The sequence below is a fragment of the Indicator indicator genome, chromosome 7 (assembly GCF_027791375.1).
Source record: "Indicator indicator isolate 239-I01 chromosome 7, UM_Iind_1.1, whole genome shotgun sequence".
NCBI lineage: Eukaryota > Metazoa > Chordata > Aves > Piciformes > Indicatoridae > Indicator > Indicator indicator.
Window position 1 is genome coordinate 6,216,522 of NC_072016.1, and position 26,877 is coordinate 6,243,398.

Sequence of the window (26,877 nt, forward strand, 5' to 3'; positions counted from 1 at the left end):
TATAAACCTGTGTAACTCAGTGCAAAGAGGTGAGAAGAGGCACAAATCAGTACTGCCTGCTGCAGTACGCAGCATGCACAGGGCAAAGGTTTGGTCTGATCCTCAGGTTTTCTTTCATGTAACATGCCAACATCAAACACAAGCCAAACATACACCATTCATGTCAACAAAACAAGTTAGTAGGACACAAAATGGAAATGAAATCCACATTCTCTATTCTTTGTACTTAAGTGACAAAAGATGTCTGGCAGCTCTAGAGGATGAACTTTACCTCTATATACTGTATATCACATTCTCCCTCATCAGTTCCTTTAAACTTTGGCACTTACTTTATCACTGAGGTTTGTTTGGTTTTGGTTTTTTTTTCAGGAGCATGAGCAGCCTTTAACATGGAAGATATCTGAATGTGGAATCCTACATATAGTAAGTTTCACCTTGAGGAAAAGAAAACAGAAAAGAGAGCCTTTTTTATACCTTGTTATATCTGATCAACATTTGTGCTATTACCTGACTTGTATTTTAACTACCTACTAAAAATGAGTATTTTTTTGCTTGCTGAGACTGGCTTGCTTTTCTTTAGACGGCAACAGCATCTCACAACATCAACTTTCTCACGTATGGATCAGGGAACCTGGACACTGACATGTGAATCCTTCTGAGAGAAAAATGTGCTCTTGTGGCCAAGAAGGCCAATGCCAGTCTGGGGTGGATTAGAAGGGCTGTGGTCAGTAGGCTGAGGGAGGTTCTCCTGCCCCTCTACTCTGCCCTGGTGAGGACACATCTGGAATATTGTGTCCAGTTCTGGGCCTCTCACTTCAAGAAGGAACTCAGGGAACTGGTTGAGAGAGTCCAGTGCAGAGCCACAAAACTGATGAAGGTAGTGGAACAGCTCCCTTATGAGGAGAGACTGAGGGAGCTGGGATGCTTTAGCTTGGAGAAGAGGAGCCTGAGGGGTGACCTCATTCATGTTTATAAAGATGTAAAGGGTGAGTGCCAAGATGATGGAGCCAGGCTCTGCTGGGTGATGCCCAGGGCAAGGGGCAATAGGTGGAGGTTGAGGCATAGGAAGTTCCATGGAAAGATAAGTGAAGGAATTGATTTAGGGACTTGATTTTTTTCCCCTGTGAGGGTGACAGAACACTGGAACAGGCTGCCCAGGGGGTTGTGGAGTCTCCCTCTCCGGAGACATTCAAAACCTGCCTGGATGCGTTCCTGTGTGATCTGGTACAGGTGACCCTGTTCTGGCAGGGACCTTGGACTGGATGATCTTTCAAGGTCCCTTTCAACCCCTAACATTCTGTGATTCTGTGAAGAATAGCATAAACATGTAGTAGACCACAGTGGTATTAAGGCATCACTTAGAAATTTCCCACATCCTTCAATAAAAGTGGTATCACACAAGGAGATGGCAGTGCTTGAGAACCACTTGGAAGCAGGAACCTAGGGCTCTGTCCTCAATACCCAAAAGCACTACAAGCAACTACACATTCACTAGAAGCAATAATTTATTTCCCAAAGCTTGTAAGTCATGGATCTTAGCCAAAAAATACCAAATAACTCTCATTCACCATTGCCCAACAGCATCTCTTGGGGTTGCTGTGACTCGATGTCAAGTCCTCAAAAACAGCACTGCTGACCTTGCATTCCCCAAATAGTCCAGAAATAAGAGATGCTACATCAGAATGATCATAGAATCAGTCAGGGTTGGAAGGGACCACAAGGCTCATCCAGTTCCAGCACCCTGCCATGGGCAGGGACACCTCACACTACATCAGGCTGGCCAGAGCCTCATCCAGCCTGGCCTTAAACACCTCCAGGGATGGGGCCTCAACCACCTCCCTGGACAACCCATTCCAGGCTCTCACCACTCTCATGGGGAAGAATTTCTTCCTCATGTCCAGCCTGAATCTCCCCACTTCCAGCTTTATCCCATTCCCCCTAGTCCTGTCACTACCTGATAGCCTAAAAAGTCCCTCCCCAGCTTTCTTGTAGCCCCCTTCAGAGCCTGGAAGGCCACAAGAAGGTCACCTGGGAGCCTTCTCTTCTCCAGACTGAACAGCCCCAACTCACTCTGTCTCTCCTCACAGGAGAGGTGCTCCAGCCCTCTGCTCATCCTGGTGGCCCTTCTCTGGACACCTTCCAGCATGTCCATATCCCTCTTGTAATAGGGGCTCCAGAACTGGATGCAGTACTCCAGGTGGGGTCTCACCAGAGCTGAGCAGAGGGGGAGAATCACCTCCCTTGCCCTGCTGGCCACACTTCTCCTGATGCAGCCCAGGCTCTGGTTGGCTTTCTGGGCTGCAAGTGCACATTGACAGCTCCTGTTGAGCTTCTCATCCACCAGCACCCCCAAGTCCCTCTCCTCAGGGCTGCTTTCCAGCCAGTCACTGCCCAGCCTGGATTTGTGCTTGGGATTGCCTTGACCCAGATGCAGGACCTTGCACTTGATGCTGAGGAGCTATTTAGCACCAAAGTTATTCATGCCCAACTGAAATCAGAGTAAAGTGGCTTGAATGGAGCCATCTGAAATGCAAATAGCTTGCTTTCTCATTTGGCTTGATTCATGTAACTATCACTTTCAGGTTAGTCTTACCTCCTTTCTTGTGGACCTGCTGATGAAGAAGTAAGCCTCCTCCACATCCCAGGGTTGCAGATCGTTCACAGCCACTATACGGTCTCCATGATTAAACAAGCATCCCAGTCGGCAAGGACCGCTCCAGTGTGAGACACTGGGGTATGTGGAGGACAGACAAGAAAGGAAACACACAGGATATACACTTACTGCTGACAGAGTGGCACTGGCTGAGCTGGACTGCCCTAGGAGGAGAGGCTGAGAGACCCAGGGCTGTTTAGTCTGGAGAGGAGAACACTGAGAGGGGATTTAATCAATGTTTATAAATATCTGAGGGCTGGGGGTCAAGAGGGAGGGAACAGGCTCTGCTCAGTTGCACCCTGGGATAGGACAAGGGGTAATGGATAGAAACTACAGCACAGGAGGTTCCACCTCAACATGAGGAAGAACTTCTTCACTGTGAAGGTCACGGAGCATTGGAGCAGGCTGCCCAGGGAAGTTGTGGAGTCTCCTTCTCTGGAGACTTTCAAGACCCATCTGGATGCATTCCTGTGTGACCTGTGCTAGTTTCTATGGTCCTGCTCTGGCAGGGGGTTTGGACTTGATGATCTCTGGAGGTCCCTTCCAACCCCTAACATCCTGTGATCCTGTGAGGACTGCATTTATATTCCTGTCCTCTGGAAATAACAAGGGGTGAATAAGTTTGCAACTTTTTGATTTGGTTCTAGCTGAAACTATCCCAGTGGGTACTCCTAAAATTGCACATGGCAGTGTGAAAGCAGCCTGCTAACAAGTGAAACTGCTGCTAGCAGGTCACCAAGTGAGAGATTCTGGTTGAAAAGCAGCTAGCCAGATGTGCTGCATGTACAGTATCACAGTACATTAGAGCTTGGAAGGGACCTCCAGAGACCCCTTTATCCCAGTCATTGATATTGAAGATCTAGGAAGAGCACTGATTTCCAGTGGGACTGCTAAGAGGATGGATGTGCTCTAGCCCATAACAACTACTTGTGAAAATCTCTGTCTAGCACTCATTCCTAGCACTGAACCACTACTGGGATTAAGGCAGAGGTAATTTTGTGCTCACATGCTACTCAGGTCAGCTTGAGGCTCTGCTTACCCTATCACAAGATATATGCTCTCACTGTATCTCTCAGACACCCCATCACTGTGGCTCACCAAATCAAAGGCGAAACTGACTAGCAGGAATAAGGTGATTTCACACCAACATTAGAACAGGTTTGGGGATGGGACTTCACTGAGAATTACTACACAGCATGCTGAGGGATCTCAATTCTATGTAGCACTTTTCAACAGCAGTTGAAACAAACTCAAGTACATAGAGTCAGAAAGAGCAGAGAGCAATCGCTGAAGGAGCAGCACACACTGACCCTGCCCTGTTCTGTACTGCCCAAACTGTCAATGGACAGGTCTGGTTGTGCATGTCTCTGTCACTCAGTCACTTCTGACAGGTGCCATGAGAAAACGTCCAGGACTTACCATACATGTCCTGCTGCTTCAGTAAGTTTTAGGTAACTGTTAATATCAACCAGGGGGATGAAAATATCCAACTTCTGCAGCTGGGTCTCATCTGTAACTTGGCTGCAAGAGAAAACATCAAAGCCCATAGAATCATAGAATCGAATCAGAATAGAATCATAGAATTGGAAGAGAAGGGAAGGGAAGGGAAGGGAAGGGAAGGGAAGGGAAGGGAAGGAAGAGAAGGGAAGAGGAAGAGAAGAGAAGAGAAGAGAAGAGAAGAGAAGAGAAGGGAAGAGAAGGGAAGGGAAGGGAAGAGAAGGGAAGGGAAGAGAAGGGAAGGGAAGGAAGAGGAAGGGAAGGGAAGAGAAGGGAAGGGAAGGGAAGGAAGGGAAGGGAAGGGAAGGGAAGGGAAGGGAAGGGAAGGGAAGGGAAGGGAAGGGAAGGGAAGGGAAGGGAAGGGAAGGGAAGAGAAGAGAAGAGAAGAGAAGAGAAGAGAAGAGAAGAGAAGAGAAGAGAAGAGAAGAGAAGAGAAGAGAAGAGAAGAGAAGAGAAGAGAAGAGAAGAGAAGAGAAGAGAAGAGAGAAGAGAAGAGAAGAGAAGAGAAGAGAAGAGAAGAGAAGAGAAGAGAAGAGAAGAGAAGAGAAGAGAAGAGAAGAGAAGAGAAGAGAAGAGAAGAGAAGAGAAGAGAAGAGAAGAGAAGAGAAGAGAAGAGAAGAGAAGAGAAGAGAAGAGAAGAGAAGAGAAGAGAAGAGAAGAGAAGAGAAGAGAAGAGAAGAGAAGAGAAAGAGAAGAGAAGAGAAGAGAAGAGAAGAGAAGAGAGAAGAGAAGAGAAGAGAAGGAGAAGAGAAGAGAAGAGAAGAGAAGAGAAGAGAAGAGAAGAGAAGAGAAGAGAAGAGAAGAGAAGAGAAGAGAAGAGAAGAGAAGAGAAGAGAAGAGAAGAGAAGAGAAGAGAGAAGAGAAGAGAAGAGAAGAGAAGAGAAGAGAAGAGAAGAGAAGAGAAGAGAAGAGAAGAGAAGAGAAGAGAAGAGAAGAGAAGAGAAGAGAAGAGAAGAGAAGAGAAGAGAAGAGAAGAGAAGAGAAGAGAAGAGAAGAGAAGAGAAGAGAAGAGAAGAGAAGAGAAGAGAACCAAGGATCATAGAATAGCTCAAGTTGGAAGGGACCTAAAAGGATCATCAAGTCCCTCCCTTGCAGGACTACCTAAAGCTACAACATATGACTAAGAGCATTGTCCAGATGCTCCTCAAACCCTGACAGGCTTGGCACACCATCCCAACATCTCAAGTGAAATCCATGAACATGTCTGTCTTCTTTGCAAGGAAAATGGAGAAGACACTTACCTGAGCAGTACAGACAACTGAACCACAGAAAGTGGTACTGAAGTTTGCTTTCTCTGGAGGGTTGGCTGCTGGCTGGAGCAGCTTTCTGGGAATTTTAGTTCTCTATTTGCTTCTAAGTCTCTTGGACTGCTGTCCTGGCATTTGTGAGGAGATGGGAGCCCACCATGTCTGCACATGAGCTGGCAGCTCTCATCCAGCAACCTACTGAAGAGGAAGGGAAATAAAAAATTAACTGGTTTGACCATTCCAGGCACACTTGCTGTGTTTGAAGCTGGATCAAACAGCTATCAGTGAAGCAAAGAATAACAAGTTCTTGCAGAGTATCCAGTGAACAAAATTACAGCTAAGTAAAATAAACAGTTCTTCTAAAAATGGACCATAAATCCCCAAATAAACCTTCCCAGTATTTGAAGACTACGTATAAAGCCTGACAGCATTCCAGCTAGCAACATGCCTAGACAAAGAAACTGAGTAGAGATTGTTGGCCTTGGCCACATTGGCTTCTGCAGGGATGTAACACTGTCCCCTGGGAGATAAAATAACTCAGATGGGCTTCAACTCATTTTAGGTTTATTTGATGAGCCTTACAACGCTGGAATCCAACTCTCCTCCACATCCCAAACAAACTGGGCTTTGTAGCAAAAGCTGCTCTTGGTGTATTTTAGCTTACATGGCACAGGCTTGTGAGGGTTTTACAGTAATTGGCTCCAAGCACTCCCAAAGACACAGATGAGCTTGAATAAACCTATTGGAATACCCTGGGATGTGGGTCTGCATTTCCAATTGCCTCCCACTGTGTGGCACAAGAGCTGAATACAGTTGGCAGGCCAAAGCTAACAGCTAAAAACCAGTCCTGTGGTGGCTCAGAAGGTTTGATTTTACCATATAGGCACACTTCAGTATGCTGTGCTACATGGTGGAGGTTGTAGTTTCCTTATGGCACTACTACTACATAGTCCAGGCCTTTATTTGTGACATATCAAGCACTGTCCCTTCAAAGTACACAGCATCAGACTCATTGTTTGGATGGGAAAATAGAACGAAGGAGATGAGCTACTCAGAGTCCTATAACTTCTTACTGGAAAATCTGGGAGCTAATGCCCTGTGCCTGCTTTTAGCCACTAGATAATGCTGCCTTCTTTGGAGACTGCCTGTCTGACAGGCTCACAGGATCACAGGATGTTTAGGGTTGGAAGGGACCTCCAAAGATCATCAAATCCAACCCCCCTGCCAGAGCAGGACCATAGAATCCAGCACAGATCACACAGGAATGCATCCAGACGGGTCTTGAAAGTCTCCAGAGAAGGAGACTCCACAACCTCTCTGAGGAGCCTCTTCCAGTGCTCTGTGACCCTCACACTGAAGAATTTCCTCCTCATGTTGAGGTGAACCTCCTGTGCTGTAGTTTCTATCCATTACCCCTTGTCCTATCACAGGGTGCAACTGAGCAGAGCCTGTCCCCTCCCTTTTGACACCCAGCCCCCAGGTATTTATAAACATTGATTAAATCCCCTCTCAGTGTTCTCTTCTCCAGACTAAACAGTCCAAGGGCTCTCAGCCTCTCCTCACAGGGCAGTGCTCCAGTCCCTTAATCATCCTGGTAGCTCTCCATTGGATCTACTCTCTCGAGTAGATCCCTGTCCCTCTTGCACTGAGGAGCCCAAAACTGGACACAATATTCCAGGTGTGGTCTCACCAGGGCAGAGCTTGCTTGAGCTGTGGTATCTGGGTACAATTATGTCATTAACACCTACTAGAAGTATGAGCCAACAAAAAAATGCTTCACCCTCTAGTCAGAGTCTTTCTAAATACAGGAGTTTGCAATGTGAGTTTAAACTTCACATTGCTGAGTCTGAATTCCCCTCTGGTATTCCCACAGGTTCTGAACTTTCTGAGCCAAGACCAATGAGAAGCAGCCTCTAGATATTGTTATGTGCCTACCACAGATGACAGCTCTATCTGTACCACTGTGTCACTTTTAATTTGCCAAACCTTAATGAAGTAGTAACTTACAGTGATTTCATTGGCATATAAATGTTCTCCTTCACTGAGTTCTCTTGCACAAGGACATCAGGCCCAGCTGTAGGGTCAGGCCTTGATGCTTCAGAAGTGCACTGTTGGGAACACAGAACAATAGAAGGTCTTAATACAATTGCTCTATCTACAGAGAAAAAAAAATCTTCTTAATTTCTTTATTTCAATCATGGCTCATGCTGTTGAAACACACTGGCTACTATAGCTTGGCTTTCTCCAAGTAAGTCAATTCCCAGAAATCACAAGCTAGAAAGGTGGCTGAAACTACAAGTCAAGGGTATCTGGCACTAGTGACACCTTCAGATGGGGACATACCAGCTACATTCTAAAGTACCACCACAAAGACTTTGTTACGTTTTAATTTAAGCAGGTTGAAAGAAGACTCTTAGACTTTGGCTGTGCTTAACATTGAGCACTTGGGGTTTATGACAAAATCATATTGCTGATGTCATGACCACTGATTACTAATTATTGCTAATGTCCTTCTGATGCATGGGAGAGAGGCAGTGACTTCTGCAGAAGACCAACCACTTAGCTTCTCCTGACCACTAGCTACATGGGAGAAATCAGCCTCCCAGATTAGGTGTGTATTTATTTTTATTTTGTTTTAAATTACCAGGGTGACTCCTCCTGCTCCTTGTTTCACAGTGAAATGTAGATATGAAAAGGTTTCACAGTGTTTTTAAAGTACTGCTTCACTTTATGCAGCTTACTGATGCTTCAACAGAAGCAGATTTCAGACTACATAAAAAGAATGTGCTGTCCCATTTTCCAAATGAAGTTTTGACTTTCAGAATAATACAGCCTGTTATACAACAGGCAAAAGCCATTAACAATGAAACAATCAATTTGGGGAATTTCAACAAAATCAGCAATGTTTTTGTCAAAATGCCACTTTCTACCAGAAAGATCCTTTGAATGAGTCTAGTGTCTTTTTTTTTTCTTCTTGTAAAAAAGAAATATCTATTACCTCCTGCTTTATCTACATATTTCTTTTGCAAGGTACTAGTAGATCCTCACACCAGCTCCTCTTTGGCTCATTAAATCATAGAATTGTCAGGGTTGGAAGGGACCTCAAGGATCATCCAGTTCCAACCCCCTTGCCATGGGCAGGGACACCTCACACTAGATCAGGTTGCTCACAGCCACATCCAGCCTGGCCTTAAAAATCTCCAAGGATGAAGCCTCCACCACCTCCCTGGGCAACCTGTTCCAGTGTCTCACCACCCTCATGGTGAAGAACTTCTTCCTAATGTCTAATCTCAATCTCCCTTCCTCTAGCTTGGGTCCATTCCCCCTAGTCCCATCACTACCTGACACCCTGAAAAGTCCCTTTCCAGCTTTCTTGTAGCCCCCTTCAGATACTGGAAGGCCACAATAAGCTCTCCTCAGAGCCTTCTCTTCTCCAAACTGAGCAACCCCAACTCTCTCAGCCTGTCCTCATAGGAGAGGTGCTCAAAGTGCTCAAATGTGTCTTGTCTGCTTGGGGCTGTCAACAAACCAGCAGAACTCACAACTGATACACTACCTTGGCCAAAATACTGCTGGGAGTTTGGTAATAATCTTCTTCGTCCTTTTTGATGTCTTCATCTGTGTCTGATGACAGCTGATTTTCCTCACTCTTTCCCAGATGTTTATCCTGATAAAACAGTTTTGCATTTAACAGCTATACAGATTACTTAAGATGTACTTGGCCATTTACATGGAGCAGAAATAGAATCAGCAAATATCCACAGAAAACATGGGAAGACATCTTTCTCCTTGAAGTCAGATATGCTCAGAGCCAGTCAGTCACACAGCATCACAGAAATAACCAGGTTGGCAAAGACCTTCAAGATCATCTAGTCCAACCTATCACCCAACACCATCTAATCAACTAAACCATGGCACCAAGTGCCTCATCCAGTCTATTTCTAAACACTTCCAGGGATGGTGACTCCACCACCTCCCTGGGCAGTCCATCCCAATGGCCAATCTCTCTTTCTGGGAAGAATTTCTTCCTAACATCCAGCCTAAACCTGCCCTGGCACAGCTTGAGACTGTGTCCTCTCCTTCTGTCACTGGCTGCCTGGGAGGAGAGACCAACCCCCACCTGGCTACAGCCTTCCTTCAGGTAGTTGTAGACAGCAATGAGGTCTCCCCTGAGCCTCCTCTTCTCCAGGCTAAACACCCCCAGCTCCCTCAGCCTCTCCTCACAGGGCTGTGCTCCAGACCCCTCCCCAGCTTTGTTGCCCTTCTCTGAACACCTTCCAGCACCTCAACATCTTTCTTGAATTAGGGGGCCCAGAACTGGACACAGGACTCAAGGTGTGGCCTAACCAGTGCTGAGTACAGGGCAGAATGACTTCCCTGCTCCTGCTGGCCACACTATACAGAGACAAGGTTTCCATGTTAGTGCTCCTTCTTGCCATTTTCAGATTCCTCTGCACATGGACAGCACTGACCACTGCCAGTAGTACTTCTCACAGATGAATTTGAGGTAACCAGGCATTTCCAACTGACTGCATGTTTACAGCCTGTGTTTTTGTTTTAAAATGAAGTGGGTTCAACACTTTGTGTATGCATTTAGGGGCACTCGTGTGGGAAAGATTTTTTATTTGCATTCACTTCTGAAGTCCTTAAACTAGAAAAAAAAAGTCTGTAGGAAATCTAGAAGTGGATTGGATATATCTGGCTTTCTAAGCACCTTTTAACTGCTGTCAAGTAAAGAATTAATTTGGGATTTCCCTGATTAATGGGCAATCTATTATCTCATACTTCTCCATGAACTAGAATATACCCTGCAAGGCTGGAGATCTGACATTGAATTCTTTGTGTCCTGAGTGATATTCCGCCCTCATAAATACCTGCAACACTACGTTTTGTTTGTGGCAACTTGGCAAGTCAAGGAGAAATTAATCCCTCCACCAAGTTTATCTTTCTAAGTCACAAAGCTAAATTATATGTTACTGTGTTTCCTTGTTGACTTCACTGCAGTGAAGAGTAATTAGTATTCAGCTGCCTCCCAATGCAATTATCCATGCCATGGTTGTGATGCAACCATTTTTTTATCTCTCCATTTACATCCCTGGTTTCCATGGTGACCATTTTAATAACTGCTAAATATGCCACAGAATATGTGACTGTTTTCAAGGTAAGGTAAATTAAACTAATTACTCTCTTACATGTAAAGAGAAGAAACTGGCATTGAACAGAAATTAAAGATGAATGTATTTTTGTTCCTTGTTTGTAGGAATGACATATAAAGCAACTCAGGCAGGAGGGGGGAGAACAAGGCCTTCAGGAAGGTCCTCCTTAAAAACAAAAACACAGTATCACTGTATATCAGAGGTTGGAAGGGACCTCAAGAGATCATCAGGTCCAACTCCCCTGCCAGAGCAGGATCACTTAGGGTAGTCCACACAGGAATGCATCCAGGTGGGTTTGGAAAGTCTCCAGAGAAGGAGACTCCACAACACCCCTGGGCAGCCTGTTCCAGGGCTCTGTCACCCTCACTGGAAAGAAGTTTCTCCTCATGTTGAGGTGAAATCTTCTATGTTCTACTTTGAACCCATTGTTCCTTGGCTTATCACTGTGAACCACCAAAAAGAGCCTGGCCCCCTCCACTTGACACCCACCCCTCAGCTATTGATAGACATTGATCAGATCCCCTCTCAGTCTTCCCTTCTCCAGACTAAACAGCCCCAGGGCTCTCAGTCTCTCTTCACAAGGGAGATGCTCAAGTCCCCTAATCATCCTCGTGGCTCTCCGTTGGATTCTCTCCAGCAGGTCTCTGTCTCTTGAATTGAGGAGCCCAGAACTGGACACAGTATTCCAGGTGTGGCCTCACCAGGGCAGAGTAGAGAGGTAGAAGAACTTCCCTAGACCTGCTGGACACACCTTTCTTGATGCATCCCAGGATCCCATCGTCTCTCTCGGCCACAAGGGCACATTGTTGTTCCACGGAGAACTTGCTGTCCACCAGCACTCCGAGGTCTTTCTCTGTAGAGCTGCTTTCCACAGGGCAGCCCCTAACGTGTACTGGTGTGCCTGTTGTTATTCCTCCCGGATGTAGGACCCTGCACTTGTCCTTACTAAACGTCACGAGGTTTGCCTGCACCCAGCTCTCAGCCTGTCCAGGTCACATTGGATGGCTGCACAGCCTGAGGGGTGTCAGCCAACCCCCCCAGTTTTGTATCATTAGCAGGAACAGGACTGGGTCTGTGGTCATGATCTAAAGTCATGAATGAGTTTCCTAGTGATTTTTGAGGGGCTTTAGATGAGTCACATAAGCAGACATTTGGGGAGAAGAGGGTAAAGGAGGTGATTTTATCAAGTCTTGAGATCCTCCAGCTCCTAGGAAATCTCAGAGAGAAGACAGCACTCATCAGCTTCCCAAACTGAGCCCTTCAATCACTTACAGTGTCTATCTTTTGCCAAATGTGTATTGTTTCTCCTTGGCACCATTGCAGACTGTAGGGACAATGGGAAGGAGAAGGTTAAGGTGCAGGAGCATTGCATTTCCCTAGAGCAGTTTGCCAACATCTCCATTCCTCCAGGTGCTTTACCACCAGAGAACTTAACCTCAGTGTATAGTCATTCTCAACAGTACATCTAAACAAGTTCTGTAAGTCTCTGGTGAACTGTGACATGGATTTACATTAGAGAGAAAGTAGACTCTGGAGAAAATTGGCCGTAGCACAAGATGGAAATAATACCCAGAGAGCAACTGAGTAATTGCTAGATGTAGGCTCCTTAGGAGAGGTTATGTGCTGCTCTTGGACTTAGGAGCTTCTCTTTCAAAAAATCACCTGCATCAAACAGATCCCACCAAGGATGCCTACGTGTCTGCAATACAGTAATGCACAGTACAGGGCTCCTTAATTTGATGTATTTCAGGTATTGAAAGCTGTGTATCAAAATATCTGATACGGAGTCGCTGAGTCGGATGTGGTTTGGTAGCTCCAGAATGCAGGTTGAAAGGGAGCCAGGTCCCGAGACCTCTGCAAGGCATCTGCCTGTGTGTCTAAACTCAGCTGACATTGAGAGGCTTGTTTGCATGACTAATGGCTACTGACCAAAGAGTTCTCAAGATCTGGGCTTGGATGAGGGAATCACCAATTAAAAACAAAACAAATCAGACAGTACAAATGTGGAGTCGTATTTCAGAAAGGAAGTAAACGCAAGGGATTAATCTGCAAGTCAGCTGTCTAGACATCACTGAGCAGAGAATAGACTCAGAGATGTCAGCAGATGCTAAACTTAGGAGGCAAGTGAAATATTTTGATCAAATGAACAAATGTTTTTGTTTCTTGTTAGCTGTATGGCAAGGTTTTATTTCTTTTCACACATGCTGAAATGGAAATACAAGCTTCCTGCTATTTCCTCTGCTTCAGGCTAAAAAGGTACAAATCCAAACTCCTTATATCTAACCTTCATGGTCAGTCTGAACAGCTGCATATAATGCATGCTCTGTGAGGCATCATAAATATGAGAAGAATTACTGAGTAAGATAGAAAGACATGTGAAAGAAAGAGACAGAGCCTTGGTATGCACCCAGAGCAGCACTAGTGTCGTAGTGTAACGAGTGGACAGATTCCTCTACTGCCCTTTTTGGAGCAAAAGAGTAACACACAATTTAATTGGAATAGTGTTGGAAAACTTAAATGGAAAGGCTATTCACAGACTACAATGCTACAGTTACAGAGTGATGAGCATAGCAAAGCATAGAAAACACAAAGAAAGCCATAGCCTAGTTTACACAAAACTCCCTTCACACCAGGCCAGCCACCTTCCTCTACCTGCGGTTTACCATAAGCCCCAGGGCTCTTTCTTCCTTCCATCTGGGGATTACCATAAGCCCTGCAGCTCCTTCCTCTTTCCACTTGGCATTTACCATAACCCCTACAGCTCCTTCTTCCTTCCACCTGGGCTTTGCCATAAGCCCCAGGGCTCTTTCTTCTCTCCACTTAGGGTTTACCATAAGCCCCAGGGGTCTTTCTTCCTTCCACCTAGGGTTTACCATAAGCCCCAGAGCTCCTTTCTTCTTCCACTTGGCATGTACCATAACCCCTACAGCTCCTTCTTCCTTCCACCTGGGGCTTGCCATAAGCCCCAGGGCTCTTTCTTCTCTCCACTTAGGGTTTGCCATAAGCCCCAGGGCTCGCTCTTTCTTCCTGCTGGAATTTACCATAAGCCCTACGGCTCCTTCTTCCTTCCACCTGAGGTTTACCATAAGCCCCAGGGCTCTTTCTTCTCCCACCACAGTGGGCCCAAACAGGCAAAAATTGCACAGGAAAAATTTGTCAGACCTTGAAGGCCACAAACAAGCCTGGAGCCATCCTCGCCCTGACACCCCAGATAAAGTAGCTCACTGCATCCAGGAAGAAGAGAGGGAAGAAAAGAGGAAGAAACTGACTTTGCAGCCAGGTTTTATAGGGATGCAGGATTCATGGGAAGAAATCCACTATTTCCTGTGTCCACCCAGTGGTCTGGACACTCTGGATACTGGAGGTCAACTCTGTGGTGTTTCTTTTTTAAAGGCACCCAGGTTAAACTGCCACAATTCGTTAAAATCAGACTGTGGGTTAAGTAAATGCATTTTAGAGCTCAGACTCACAACTGACTTACTGCAGCTCCACAGAGTACTGTGCATCAGCTGAGCTCTGCTAACTGCCCATAGCACAACCATGTTGTGACAACTATTTTTTTTACTTATTTCTACTAAATTTAGCTGTGTTGCCTCACACTTGCTGCTAGCCTCTATAGATGGATGGTGACTGCAGTGCATGATTTACCACCCTGCTAGCTATGACAGGAGAATAGATTTTTTTTTTTACCCCTGTTTCATAGTCACTCCAGATCACAGTCCAGTGCATAAACTGCCAGTAAAGATGGGTATAAACTCAGCTGCCAAATTGCACAGTGGTGTGGTGGAGCCTTGGTTGTGCCTTTTGTTCTGTTGACTCTGCTGTAAAGGCAGTAATTCAGGGCAAAGGATGGCTGAAAACTATCTGAGACTGCTGCTGCTGTTTGTTCAGGAAACACAGGTCAGAACATTTAACCAATAATACATGATAACATTCATCATTGTATCTTCTTAAATCATTCCTGCCAGATAGGGAAGCTAAAGCAACTGAAGCCATATTTATGCTGACAGAAGGTCAGTCCTGAGTTGTGCCTCAATTTAACAATCCCTTGTTCTGTAGTTCAGTTACATTGATCAAATTGCTGCTGGCAGAGGCTGCAGAAAGAAACTATTTAGGGAGGCAGGGGCACAGCTGAGAAATGCGATGGGAGGAAGAAATCCTCTAGCAGTGCAACTTTAGAGTTTTCCTGATCAAGTCTGTGAAAGCTGCCACAAGCTGCAATTGCTGCACAGATACTGAGAATTTGCCTCCAAGAAGCAAAACAAACAGGGTATTTCAAGAAAGTTCTTAGAAGGTTATTTTCACTGCTAAACAAGACAACAGAGTAAATATTTAGGAAACTTTCATAGAGAAAACTGACACAGGGAAAGCAGCTGGATAATCTATAGTTACAGAGAGTCAGGTGAGATAAAAGCCAACAGTCACTTCTGCAGACTGAACAAGTCAAGAGCTGTTTGATTTCTTCTACTCACCACACTTGGAAAAATTCCTCTTGATGAGTCACACTGAGCCTGATGAGGGCCAGGATCTGAATTAGGCCTGCTCTTGTCTTCTGAGGAACCATTCTCCTGTATACAAAAGAGAAAAGTTGATTACTCCTAAAGATACACTGGAAGTGCTTTACCTGCATTCAGCTTCCCCTAGCTGGGCCATTTGCCTAGTCTTGGTGACCAGAGAAAACCAACAGACTACAACTGCTTTGGGACAGCAGCAATGCTTTCCTTCCTTTCTATTGAAATATTAAGCAGGAGGTCTGGAAGGCACAGAGGAACTGGACATGAACTTCCCTTGTAAGCTTTACAGCCTGAATATCACAGCATCCCAGTCTCACAGTATATCAGAGGTTGGAAAGAACCTCAAGAGATCATCAGGTCCAACTCCCCTGCCAGAGCAGCATCACTTAGGGTAGTCTGTACAGGAATGCATCCAGGTGGGTTTGGAAAGTCTCCAGAGAAGGAGACTCCACAACACCCCTGGGCAGCCTGTTCCAGGGCTCTGTCACCCTCACTGGAAAGAAGTTTCTCCTCATGTTGAGCTGAAATCTTCTATGTTCAAGTCTGAACCCATTGTTCCTTGTCTTATCACTGTGAACCACTGAAAAGAGCCTGGCCCCCTCCACTTGACACCCACCCCTCAGCTATTGATAGACATTGATCAGATCCCCTCTCAGTCTTCTCCAGACTAAACAGCCCCAGGGCTCTCAGTCTCTCTTCACAGGGGAGATGCTCAAGTCCCCTAATCATCCTCATGGCTCTCCCTTGGATTCTCTCCAGCAGGTCTCTGTCTCTCTTGAACTGGGGAGCCCAAATCTGGACACAGGATTGCAGATGTGGTCTCCCCAGGGCAGAGTAGAGAGGTAGAAGAACTTCCCTAGTCCTGCTGGACACAGCCTTCCTGATGCATCCCAGGATCCCATTGGCTCTCTTGGCCACAAGAGCACATTGTTGTTCCATGGAGAACTTGCTGTCCACCAGCACTCCAAGGTCTTTCTCTGTGGAGCTGCTTTCCAGCAGGGCAGCCCCTAACCTGTCCTGGTGCCTGTTGTTATTCCTCCCCAGATGTAGGACCTTGCACTTGTCCACACTTGAGACAAAGGAAAACACAAACCAGGAGGAATGTGGTTAGCAGCAGCCAAAACAATCATCACATGGCTTTGCCAAGCCATGCCAGGGGCATACTCCATGCATGCTAATCTCTGCCAGTCAGCTGAGGCAGCCCATGAATATAACTTCTTGTGACCATCAACACCTGCCTTTCCTTACATGAAGACTGTCCTCAAAAGCCTTTCCTTTGTGGGGATTTTCTGGTACTGTCACTCATGTCTTACTCAGGAACCCCACCAGAGAGCAGAAAAGACCACCTATACACTCATTGCACAAGCTCTACAGGACTTTCGATGGAAAAAAGCAACTACACAAATCACAGTCACCACTAGGAGCAAACTCATTATTAAAACTGGCTACTCTGCTGACTGCAGGGAGGTTGGACAAGATGACTTTTGAGGATCCCTTCCAAGCCAATGCAATCTGTGAATCTATGTTTACCTTCTGGTAGCTTTGCCTCTCCATGAAGCTGGTTGTATCTACAGAATTCAAGAACAGTGGCAAAGAGGAGGGTCTGCTCCTGGCTTCTGCATCTGGAAGATCTTGATTCTAGAAAGCAGATAATCTCAGTGTAAGAAGACAGACACCTCATGAGTATGGTCTACAATGTACCAAAGAACTCACTACTCCAAATTTGACTTTTAAGGGCTCAGAGAGGTTGCCTCCATGGCATTTTTCCAGGCAGACATCAATTCCTGTGCTTGTGCTCTGAGCTGACTGGAAGCTGCAGAGCTGTAAGGTTACTGCTGAGTCTGAACTAGTGAGCCTGGATGGCTCCTAAGGTGCAGCAGCCTGGGTCTGAGCTTGAACTAAGAGGGTTTCCAGCTGGTTCATAACATTGACAGACTAGATGTGGATTGGTTTCTAAACCAGCATGTAAATACAACTAAAAAACACACAGTAAGAACAACAGACAAGTTTTCATTCAGAGGCATCAAAGTGCATTTCATTGCAGCATAATGTCCATCATCTCCTAATTCCCATGTGGCTTACTCTTCAAAGAGATTCCCTCCATGTAAAATCAATCTCAGCACAGACAGACTGTGCAATGCCTGCTTAGTGCACAAAATGGAAAACAAATTTCTGATGAACCAAGGCAAGAGCCATCTTGCAAGGCCAAGATCAGGAAAATTCCTTTGTGCAGGTTCTAAAGAAGTTACAAATTTCTTTCTTTCTAAAATCAAGTGCAGTAATGTGTCACCTGAGGGCACCATCCACCTCTTTTGGCCTCCCCGCAGGCTGAAGATAGCACAGTGACCCAGTCCTCTGTTTCCTGCCTGTAGGTTGGAACAAAAGAAATTAAATTCTACTCACAGGTAAAGGAAAATCCCTTTGCCTACCTGTTTCTTCCTATGGGGCCCAAAATAACACTTCCTGAAATCACTGGGGAAAATCTGCATCTTCCTTTCAAGAGAGTCTTCTTGGCTGGCAACAGCAAGATGGAAGAGTTTGACTACAAAGGGGGGCAGCCCAGAACTGAGGGCTAAAAGGTAGGCAGAGGAGGTTGTATGCATGTCCAAGACACACAAAGAGGGAAAAATGGGGAGGAGCTGGGATGGTTGTTTCTGCTTGATTTTCTGTGTGTAATGCTGCTCTGCTAAGTCCTGCCATAAAGACTTGGGAATGTGTTTGGGCAAGCAGGATGAGAAACATGCCATGAAAGGACACCTGAAGCCCTGTTTCATTCCTGTGGTGAATTTAGTTGGATTAATTCTGGAATGCTTTCCACCAAGTGTGGTCTGTGAGAGCAGTGCCTTGGGTAAAGGTGTGGGGTGACACGCTCAGGTAACCCCCAGGTATGTGTTTTTCTTCTGCACTTATCAGCATTTCACACATCAGCTGCTCCTCTGCATGAAGGCAGAAAAAAACCCTGAAATATTTGTGACTGGGAAACTGAAGACGAGGAGCCGGGAAGCAGGAACAGAGGAGCACTGTGTCAAATGTCTTCCCTCCCCTGGCCAAGCTGTGGCTGGGCACCTCAGCAGCAGCAGTTTCTGCCCTTGCAGAGGACTGGATTGCAGCTGGGGAAAGCAGGGAGCACACCACACCTGCTGCAGTAAAGGCCTCAGTCATTGCTTTTAGGATAAATTTAGGAGCATTTTCCCCTTCAATCTGCTTCCTTTGATTATCAACCTACTTTCCAGGGCAAGATTGTTTCCTGTGATTTATCCATAAAGGGCAGAAGCCTTCCTAACTCCTAGGAGCTGCCAGGTGAGAAGACAAAGCTCTCTGCTCTTCTGTGCCCCTTAACTGGTAGAGTCTGACATGGCACTGCCACGCTGATGTGCTGCTGCTGCCATCCCCACTCCCAGCAGTGTGTTCCCACCGCTTTCACATCTTGGATAGTGTGGCTGCAGGGAAGACTACCTCCTCTGTCTGAACCAGCAAAAGTTAACATGTCCACAGGGATAAAAAAACAACACAGAGAAGAGCAGATTTCCATTGGATCAACCAGCTGAATCCTTTCATCCCAGATCTGCACCATCAGCTCCTGAGACACAGGAAGAGAGGCAGCAGCTGCAACGGAGTAGGACCTTGCCTTGGGGCAGCAGCTTAGTGTTGCATTAGCTTAACTGTAATGTCATGCTGTATTTGTACATCTTCCTATGCCTACCTGCTGTTCCCAATGAGGTAGTAACACCTGTTTCCAGTACTGATGGACATCACCTGTTCAGGAAGGCATTTAAACATCTTCCTCACCGTTTCCATGATTTCAGAATTGCTTATGCCAACCCCAACATTTATGATTCTGTTAAGATAAGCATATGAAACATGCTGTATAACTGTACATATATACACACACAGACACAGGTCTATGTGTGTGTGTGCATTTTACATTAAGCACAGCATTAACAGGATGAGATCTGCATGGGAAAAAGGAAACATTTTTCCACAGGGGGGGTGGAAAAAAAATTCAAGAAAGTGAAGTGGCACATTCAAAACAAATGGTCTTTCAGTGAAGAAAACTTCCTAGCAGAAAAGTAAAATCAGCTTTTGCAAAGAGTCATATCCAGACTTTGGATCTTTGTTTCTGAAAAATGGGGCTGCTGGTCTAAAACAGAAACTTGGAAAAAAAAATGACAATAAGAAGAACATCTTGCAGATGCTTTTGAACAACTGCAGAACAATAAGTTGGATTTCAAAGTAAATGTCTATATTAACAGTGTTTTAATGGAGGGGAAGAGGAACAGACCAGAAATACTCTTAATGGATACATAAATGGAAGCACTAGTTCCATTAACTTCCCAGAAGTTGAATTAGTAAAAATAATAACAACATTACTGATGGTAATAATGTAACCACATACCACTGAGCAAGCTGCAATTTTTTTTGCAAGCTTCACAGTGTAAATCCTTTTAATGGGAAAAGCAAAACATCCATGTGAGTCCTGTGAGCCTCCATGCCTGACAGTTCCAGGAGCCTGGAGTATTAAGCTCCAGGTCTGACTGGTAAAGTCCTTACACTTCCCTTCATATTTATTGTTTCCCTTTTATGTAGCTCGCACCACATGTGACATGGTAAAGGCTGCTAGTACAAAGCCAGTGACACCCAGCCTCGCTGCAGCAGGCACTATGCTGGGAGCAATGAAATGGCCAACCCAAATGAGCCAAGCAGAGCCATTTCTTGGCAGAGTAAGCAGCAGTGGGGCAACCAGCATCAGCCCAAAGGGCGGCATGAAAGCCCAACTGCACAACTTGCAAAGCACTTTGTAAAGCTGTAAGGTTGGAGAGGTTGTGTGCCACAGTTAAGAGTGGCACAGCCTGTCCTTACTCATGTGTGAGTGAATGCATAGCACTCTCCTCACAGGAGACAAAATACCTTTTGCTTCAGGAATACTGCCTTTGGGATCACAGAACTGAGATGTCTGGTTTGCAGATACCACATCACCACAATCACTCACATGAATGTATCAAATTTCACCAAAGGAATTCAATATTTTTACTTCTACATCTATCATACTTTGATGTATGCCCATGGTCATCTTTTCTGCAATTCAGTGGGATTTGGATCAAGAACCTCCATCAGGAGCAAGTGTCTGTGCAATCAATCAGGGGCCATTTAAGAGTGTTGATAGATGACTCAAAAATAAAAAAGGTGCTGCATTTGGGTTACATACTGATCAACAGCTATGGAGCCTTTTATGTTCTGGCCTTTTAGATACTTCAGGATGTAATTGCCCTTGCTGGATTTGGACAGGATGAAGAAACGCCTTTTCCAGGAATTCTGCAGAAGAGAAAGTCATTTGTGTCTCATTAAAATTCAGCACAGCAGAAATAGCAGATGCTTGTACAAGGGATTGCTGGAATATGATTCATTTGTGCTAGCATACCTGTGAGCTGAAAAGTTGAAGGGGTGGTGATTTAATTAGGAATCCGTGCTTGGAGACTCCACCTTCAGGGCAAAATGTATTTTGAGTTCCCACTAACCAAGGAGAAATGAACAGTACCATTACTTAATTTGTTGCCAATTCACCTCTTACTAAGACCTGCTTGAACTGGAAATTACAGAATCACAGAAAACATCCAGCTGGAAGGTACCTCCAAGCTCATCCAGTCCAACCTCTGACCCAGCACTGAAGGGTCAACACTAAACCATAGAATCATAGAATCAGAGAATTGCCAGGGCTGGAAGGGACCTCGAGGACCTTCTCGTTCCAACCCCCCTGCCATGGGCAGGGACACCTCACACTAGATCAGGTTGCTCACAGCCACATCCAGCCTGGCCTTAAAAACTTCCAGGGATGAGGCTTCTACCACCTCCCTGGGCAACCTGTGCCAGTGTCTCACCACCATTATGGTGTAGAACTTCTTTCTGACACCCAATCTGAATCTACCCACTTCTAGTTTTGCTCCATTCCCCCTAGTCCTGTCACTACCTGAGATCCTAAAAAGTCCCTCCCCAGCTTTCTTGTAGCCCCCTTCAGATACTGGAAGGCCACAATAAAGTCTTCTGAGAGCCTCCTCCTCTCCAGACTGAACACCCCCAACTCTCTCAGTCTGTCTCCATGTCCCTAAGCACCAGGTCCACACACTGCTCAGACACCTCCAAGGGATGGTGACTCCACCACTGCCCTGGGCAGACCATTCAATGTTTGAGAACCCTCTCTGTGAAGAAGTATTTCCTAGCATCCAGCATGAACCTCCCCTGGAAACTGTTGCTGAGCAGCAGGTTTCTGTGCTTAAATGGGCATAAAGCACATTACAATCAGCAATGACAAACACAAATCAAGGCTATAAAATAGAGAGCCAGGCTGTGCTTCCCTCATATTAATGTCACTGCTGACAACTGGCCCAAATTATTAACTGATGATAGTGACCAGTAATGATAGCTTCACCCTGAGCAGGGTGCTTGGAAGATACAATCAGCCTATGCCTTACTTAACTGCTCTTACTTGACTTTTGGAGTCTGGTCTTGTTTAACTTCACAATTAGTGATCTAAAAGACAATAAGGAGCCTCCTAATGAAATGTGTAGATGGCATTCCATCTGGATAGGTGGCAAGCACAGCTAAGGATATCTCACTTTACACTGTGAATCATGACACAACAGGAAAATGTCTTACAACTAAAAGATGAGCTAAAAACGTGGGGAGAAAAAATGCCTGAGTGTATTTGTTTACGACCCTGTGGCCAGCTGTAGTTTGAGATTTGCATTTTCTAATCACTGGTGGATTTCTGATCAAAGTCTCAGTTTTAGTAATGCACTTTAACACCCAATGAAAGGAGTGGCAATTCCGTTCCTTTTTTTAAAACATGGAATCACACTGAATCACAGAATGGTCTGGGTTGGAAGGGACCTCCTAAGGTCATCTAGTCCAACCCCCTCTGCAGTAAGCAGGGGCATCCTCAACTGGATCAGGCTGCCCTGAGCCCTGTGTATGAGAAATCAGTATGTTTTAAGTGACTGGAAGAAGCACAGTCATCCTCATTTGGGATCACAGAATCACAGAATTGTCAGTTCCAAACCCCCTGCCATGGGCAGGGACACCTCACACTAGAGCAGGTTGCACAGAGCCACAGCCAGCCTGGCCACCAGACTTCCACCACCTCCCTGGGCAACCTGTTCCAGCGTCTCAGCACCCTTATGGTGAAGAACTTCTTCCTAAAAACCTCCAGGGATGGGGCCTCCATCAGTAAGGGACAACAGAGAACAGACATGAGTTCTGGGAAATCCAACATGACCAAACTTTGTGGGGATGCATGAAATGCCTGGTTCTGAAATCTCATTTACCACTGACTTCAGAGCAGGTAAGGCTTCATCAGCAGTACCTTGGAGATTCTGACTGCACCTTCCAGTTCCCAGATAATTTTTTAAGGAATGTAATGTTTTTAACAAGCATCAGTTCACGCTCTGTGTCAGGGACAAGATAAATGCTGCTTTGAGGACAGATTCTTTAAGGAAGAAAAGGGCAGAATCAACACAGTGTAACTCCAAAAGAGATCTCCAAGTTTTTCAGTATGCTGTTTTCCCCTGGTTTTCACCTACAGTTTACCACAAAATCCTTAGCAAGTGGAGGTTGAAGAGAATTACATCATATACAGATAAGAATGGATTGAAACCTGATTCAACCTTACCGCTGGCAAAACTTAGTAAATGAAATTTTGTACCTGCAGAATTTCTTTTACTTGTAGAAGCCATGCTGCTGCTTGTTTCTTCCACCCAGATAGTAAAGAGGAAAATCCTTTGAAGCTAATTCCTTTCACTTTGCTTGCTGCTGAGCTGCATTTCACTGCACACACAGTTGCCTGAGAGAACAATGAGCATCTCACAAGTGTTTCTTTTCACTGTGATGCTTAAACTACATAAAATAAGCATAGAAAAATCTAGAATAAATGATGTAAATAGTTATAATTCATTAAAGCATACCATTATGCTGCATTTTAAAATATTTTTATCTTTTTGAAATTATACAATATTTTCTTATGTCATCATATTCTATTATAATTATGACATTGTGAGTAATAAAAATTATCAATTTATGTAGGCCAAAAAAAGGTTATTTGCCCAGGAAGTGATGACAGCTGCTAACAGAACTTCATTTTGCCTCTTCCTTTGCACTAGACAAAGCACACACAATTTATGAATCATAGAATCACAGAATTGTTAGGGTTGGAGGAGACCTCAAGGCTCATCTAGTTCCAACCCCTCCTGCTATGGGCAGGGACACCTCACACTAGATCAGGTTGCCCAGAGCCACATCCAGCCTGGCCTTTAAAACTTCCAGGGATGAGGCTTCCACCACTTCCCTGGGCAACCTGTTCCAGTGTCTCAGCACTTCTTCCTAACATCTAAGCTAAATCTCTCCTCACTCACCTGACACTGGGGCTGTTCAGTCTGGAGAAGAGAAGGCTCCCAGGAGACCTTCTTGTGGCCTTCCAGTATCTGAAGGGGGCTACAAGAAAGCTGGGGAGGGACTTTTTAGGATCTCAGGTAGTGACAGGACTAGGGGGAATGGAACAAAGCCAGAACTGGGGAGATTCAGGCTGGACATAAAGAAGAAGTTCTTCACCATGAGAGTGGTGAGAGCCTGGAATGGGTTGTCCAGGGAGGTGGTTGAGGCTCCATCCCTGGAGGTGTTTAAGGCCAGGCTGGATGAGGCTCTGGCCAGCCTGATCTAATGTGAGGTGTCCCTGCCCATGGCAGGGGGCTGGAACTGGATGATCCTTGTGGTCCCTTTCAACCCTGACTGATTCTATGATTTTATGACATAGGGTGGGTTCTACACAAATTTTTGCTTCTGACATATAACTAATATCTACAGACTTCCACACCTCCTGTTCCAGGTAATACCATGATGTAAATGAGAATGGGCCACTGCAAACTTAGGTCCACTGGAGACCTCTGCAGAACATTTCTGCCTGTATTTTGGGGTAGCTTACTTAGGGAAATCTTTGCAGTTTTGCCTTTTTTCAGAGTTGTTGTACAAATGCCACGACAGACTGCTATGAAATCTACTGCTAGGGTTTTCACCTATTGCCTACCAAAGAAAAGAACACAAAAGCAATTTCCAAAACTAAACCAAATTGCACACAAAGACAAATCTGTTAGTGTCAACAGTAAGGGCACACGCCTGGGGTTGCAACGAAAGGCAATGTAGTAGTCTTTCAACGTGGCTGACAGAGTCACAGTGACTGGCAAACAATGCAATTCTTTCCAAACAAGGTTCCCAGAGCCTATGACAGGATAAAAGTATCTTCTAGGTTTCAGTAAAAGTCAAGATTTGCAGGCGGGAAGACAGAAGTCTGTGACATTGCAGTTGTGCTGTCTCCCTCTGCATTTTGGGCACAAGTTTTTAATTGTTGTGTTTAATTGTCTCCTCAATGTACAGCAACATTTTAAGGAGGTTATATGTCTAATTCAGAATAAACAATGCCAGTTCCATGATTATACCCCCTCAGTTTTTTATGTGCCTGGCATTAAGAGATTTGATTGCTTTCAACCTTTTGAAATGCAATGAGGCACTTCAGTCAAAATGCAAATAAAATGCTTCAAATTATTAAGATGTAGGCTATTATAAAACTTCAAAAAGATAAAGAAAAGAAACTGTGTTAATACTTACCAGCAAAAATGTCTTTATGCTGTAGGGTTTAGAGAAATTCACCTTTAGGTATTTCCAGGTCTCCTGTACTGCCTTCTGCAGCAAAACAGTGTGTCCTTGCCCTGCATTGTGACTGCATTCTTATAGTCCGTGTATAAACATCAACACCCTGAAATATGACCCACGAGGAAACTCCTCTTTCTGCCATGGGAAGCAAATTAAAGACTGCTCTGAAAGGGGAAATCCAGATTAATATTCACTTACAAGCAATGGAGAAATATGCACATTGGAGGCAGGAAGTTGTCTCTCAAGCAGGGGAAAAAAAAAAAGCCTGGAGACAGCTTGGGTCTGTTGGTTCAGCTTTCTAAGCAGTTCCTTTATTTCCCCTAAGCTGTGTTTAAAATATAATATCCACTCATGACTGGAGGATAAAACAACGTTAAGAACACTCTAAGGTCATAAAGTACCATAAAACGTGACCAAGTTCAGATTTAAAGAACAGCATTTAGTAAACCATACTGGTGGTGGTGAAATTATTATGCTACCTACATAATGGCAGTCAACTTTCCCTGTAGGGTCAGTGTCTCTCTCTTGTTGAAAGGGGAAATTTTCTTGATTCTCTCCAGAAATATCCACTGTATCATCAATGATAATGATTTTACACACTAAACCATTTGGCTAATCCTGCAGATGGCAATGGAATTGCTTTTTGAAAGAAAATAGTCATAGATTTGAACAGAGAATAAGCTAAAACACCCTGCACGTTGGAAATCACTATTCAGCTACCCTGCTCGAGGGTCAGGCTTCCTTGTTTTGAATAGGTTCCTTCAGGCTCTTGGGCTGGCACAGCCCTTGGCATGCAAACATCACCAGTCAGGAGTGATGTCTGTCAGTGGGAAATTTTCCTCTTATGTTAATATTTTTTGAATATGGTCTCCATTGAGCAGAGACACTGCTCCTGGCACGAGAGAATGCTTTCGTTCTTTCACTACCGTAAGTGGTCTTTCCAAATTGCTTTCCACTGTGGCTGACTTTAGGAATTTTATGCAGATCTTTGTATATTTCAGATACTAGAACTAGCTTGAAGGTTGTTTAAGATTGAGTCTCAACTTCTTCCTCTTGTGGTCAGCCAGCAGGTAGAACTGCTGTGCTCCTTTGTGCCATACTATCACCTTTTCCCAGGAAACCTTTGCTTTACCAGGAGACCTCTTGTAAAGGCTGAGAGTCCCTTTTTGACTTGCCACATCAGAACACTGAAGAGCTTCAAACAACCTTACCACTTTGTCTTAGTTCTTACACAGCCAACCACCATTTCACTCATTAGTTGGAAATTCCCAGGCTGTCCTCATTTAGTATCTGTCATGGTAAATGTTTAACAAAATTTGCTCAAGACCTGCCCCGTAGACATATTTCTTTGTTTAGACATTATGTTCAATAGGGCAAATAGTTTTTCCTATTCATAAAGAAAACCCACTAATATTAACTCCTGTGATTCACTCAGCAGTCTCTTGTAAGCTGGACCAGGGACTATTTCTAGTTCTTTTTACATTTTCCTAATGCTTCTGAGCTAAGAGAAATTTGCTATATAATTCTCAAAGCACTACACAAGAGGAAATTTGCTCCTTACCTGTTAAGCTGTTACATTCCTTGGCATTACTTTAAAAACTTAAATGACCTGTTTCAGAGCCCCTGCTTGCTTCTTTACTGTTCCCAAGGCTCTCTGACTTCAGAACTACAATCTGGCTGAATAAAAGGATAGTTTTGGAGACAGAGGAATATTGCCAACAGAAACGTGAAAGTAGGCTAAACCTTAAGCAAATAAACACTAATGAACTATAAAGACATGAAGAGCTTCCAGAAAAGTAATGAACACTGAAATGTTGACTGGATGTGTATCTTGAGGTAAAACCTCTAATGCCAGAAAGCAGTTTAAGATGGAGCTATTTGGCAGAAGTAATAGGAAGAACATTTTCATAGGAACTGCTAGACCACTGTATGGTTTACTGTATGAAGACATTTTATAAACAGGTCAAGACTAAGCTCTGGATAAGATCAGGATATTTCCATTAAAATATTTTCAATATTTTTTTTCTCCTAAGAGAGGATGTGACCTGTCTAACCCAAGTCACCCAATGCCAGCTAACTTTTCTGAACTACTTTTCAACTGACACTGTAAGCTTCAT

At 44.7% G+C, this 26,877-nt stretch overlaps 1 protein-coding gene across 1 annotated transcript; it reads right to left on the bottom strand.

Annotated features, from left to right (window-relative positions):
- Nucleotides 1-365: 365 nt before the first annotated feature.
- PLEKHS1 (pleckstrin homology domain containing S1) lies at nucleotides 366-22,794 on the bottom strand. The gene is made up of 13 exons (XM_054382666.1): nucleotides 22,764-22,794; nucleotides 20,487-20,578; nucleotides 20,274-20,380; nucleotides 18,771-18,905; nucleotides 17,358-17,433; nucleotides 16,598-16,705; nucleotides 15,026-15,121; nucleotides 8,954-9,064; nucleotides 7,405-7,505; nucleotides 5,392-5,595; nucleotides 4,073-4,174; nucleotides 2,594-2,729; nucleotides 366-434 (listed from the first exon to the last, which is right to left on the bottom strand). Exons 1-13 carry the CDS (start codon nucleotides 22,792-22,794, stop codon nucleotides 366-368), a joined length of 1,368 nt encoding a protein of 455 aa, XP_054238641.1.
- Between the last annotated feature and the right edge of the window lie 4,083 nt (nucleotides 22,795-26,877).

Coding starts and splice junctions, on each gene's coding strand:
- PLEKHS1 (XM_054382666.1), bottom strand. CDS start 22,794: ATGGCTTCTACAAGTAAAAGAAATTCTGCAG. Junction 15,122..16,597: donor AGAGGCAAAGCTACCAGAAG/GTAAACATAGAT, acceptor TTTTGTATACAG/GAGAATGGTTCCTCAGAAGA. Junction 7,506..8,953: donor CCAGCAGTATTTTGGCCAAG/GTAGTGTATCAG, acceptor TGTTCCCAACAG/TGCACTTCTGAAGCATCAAG.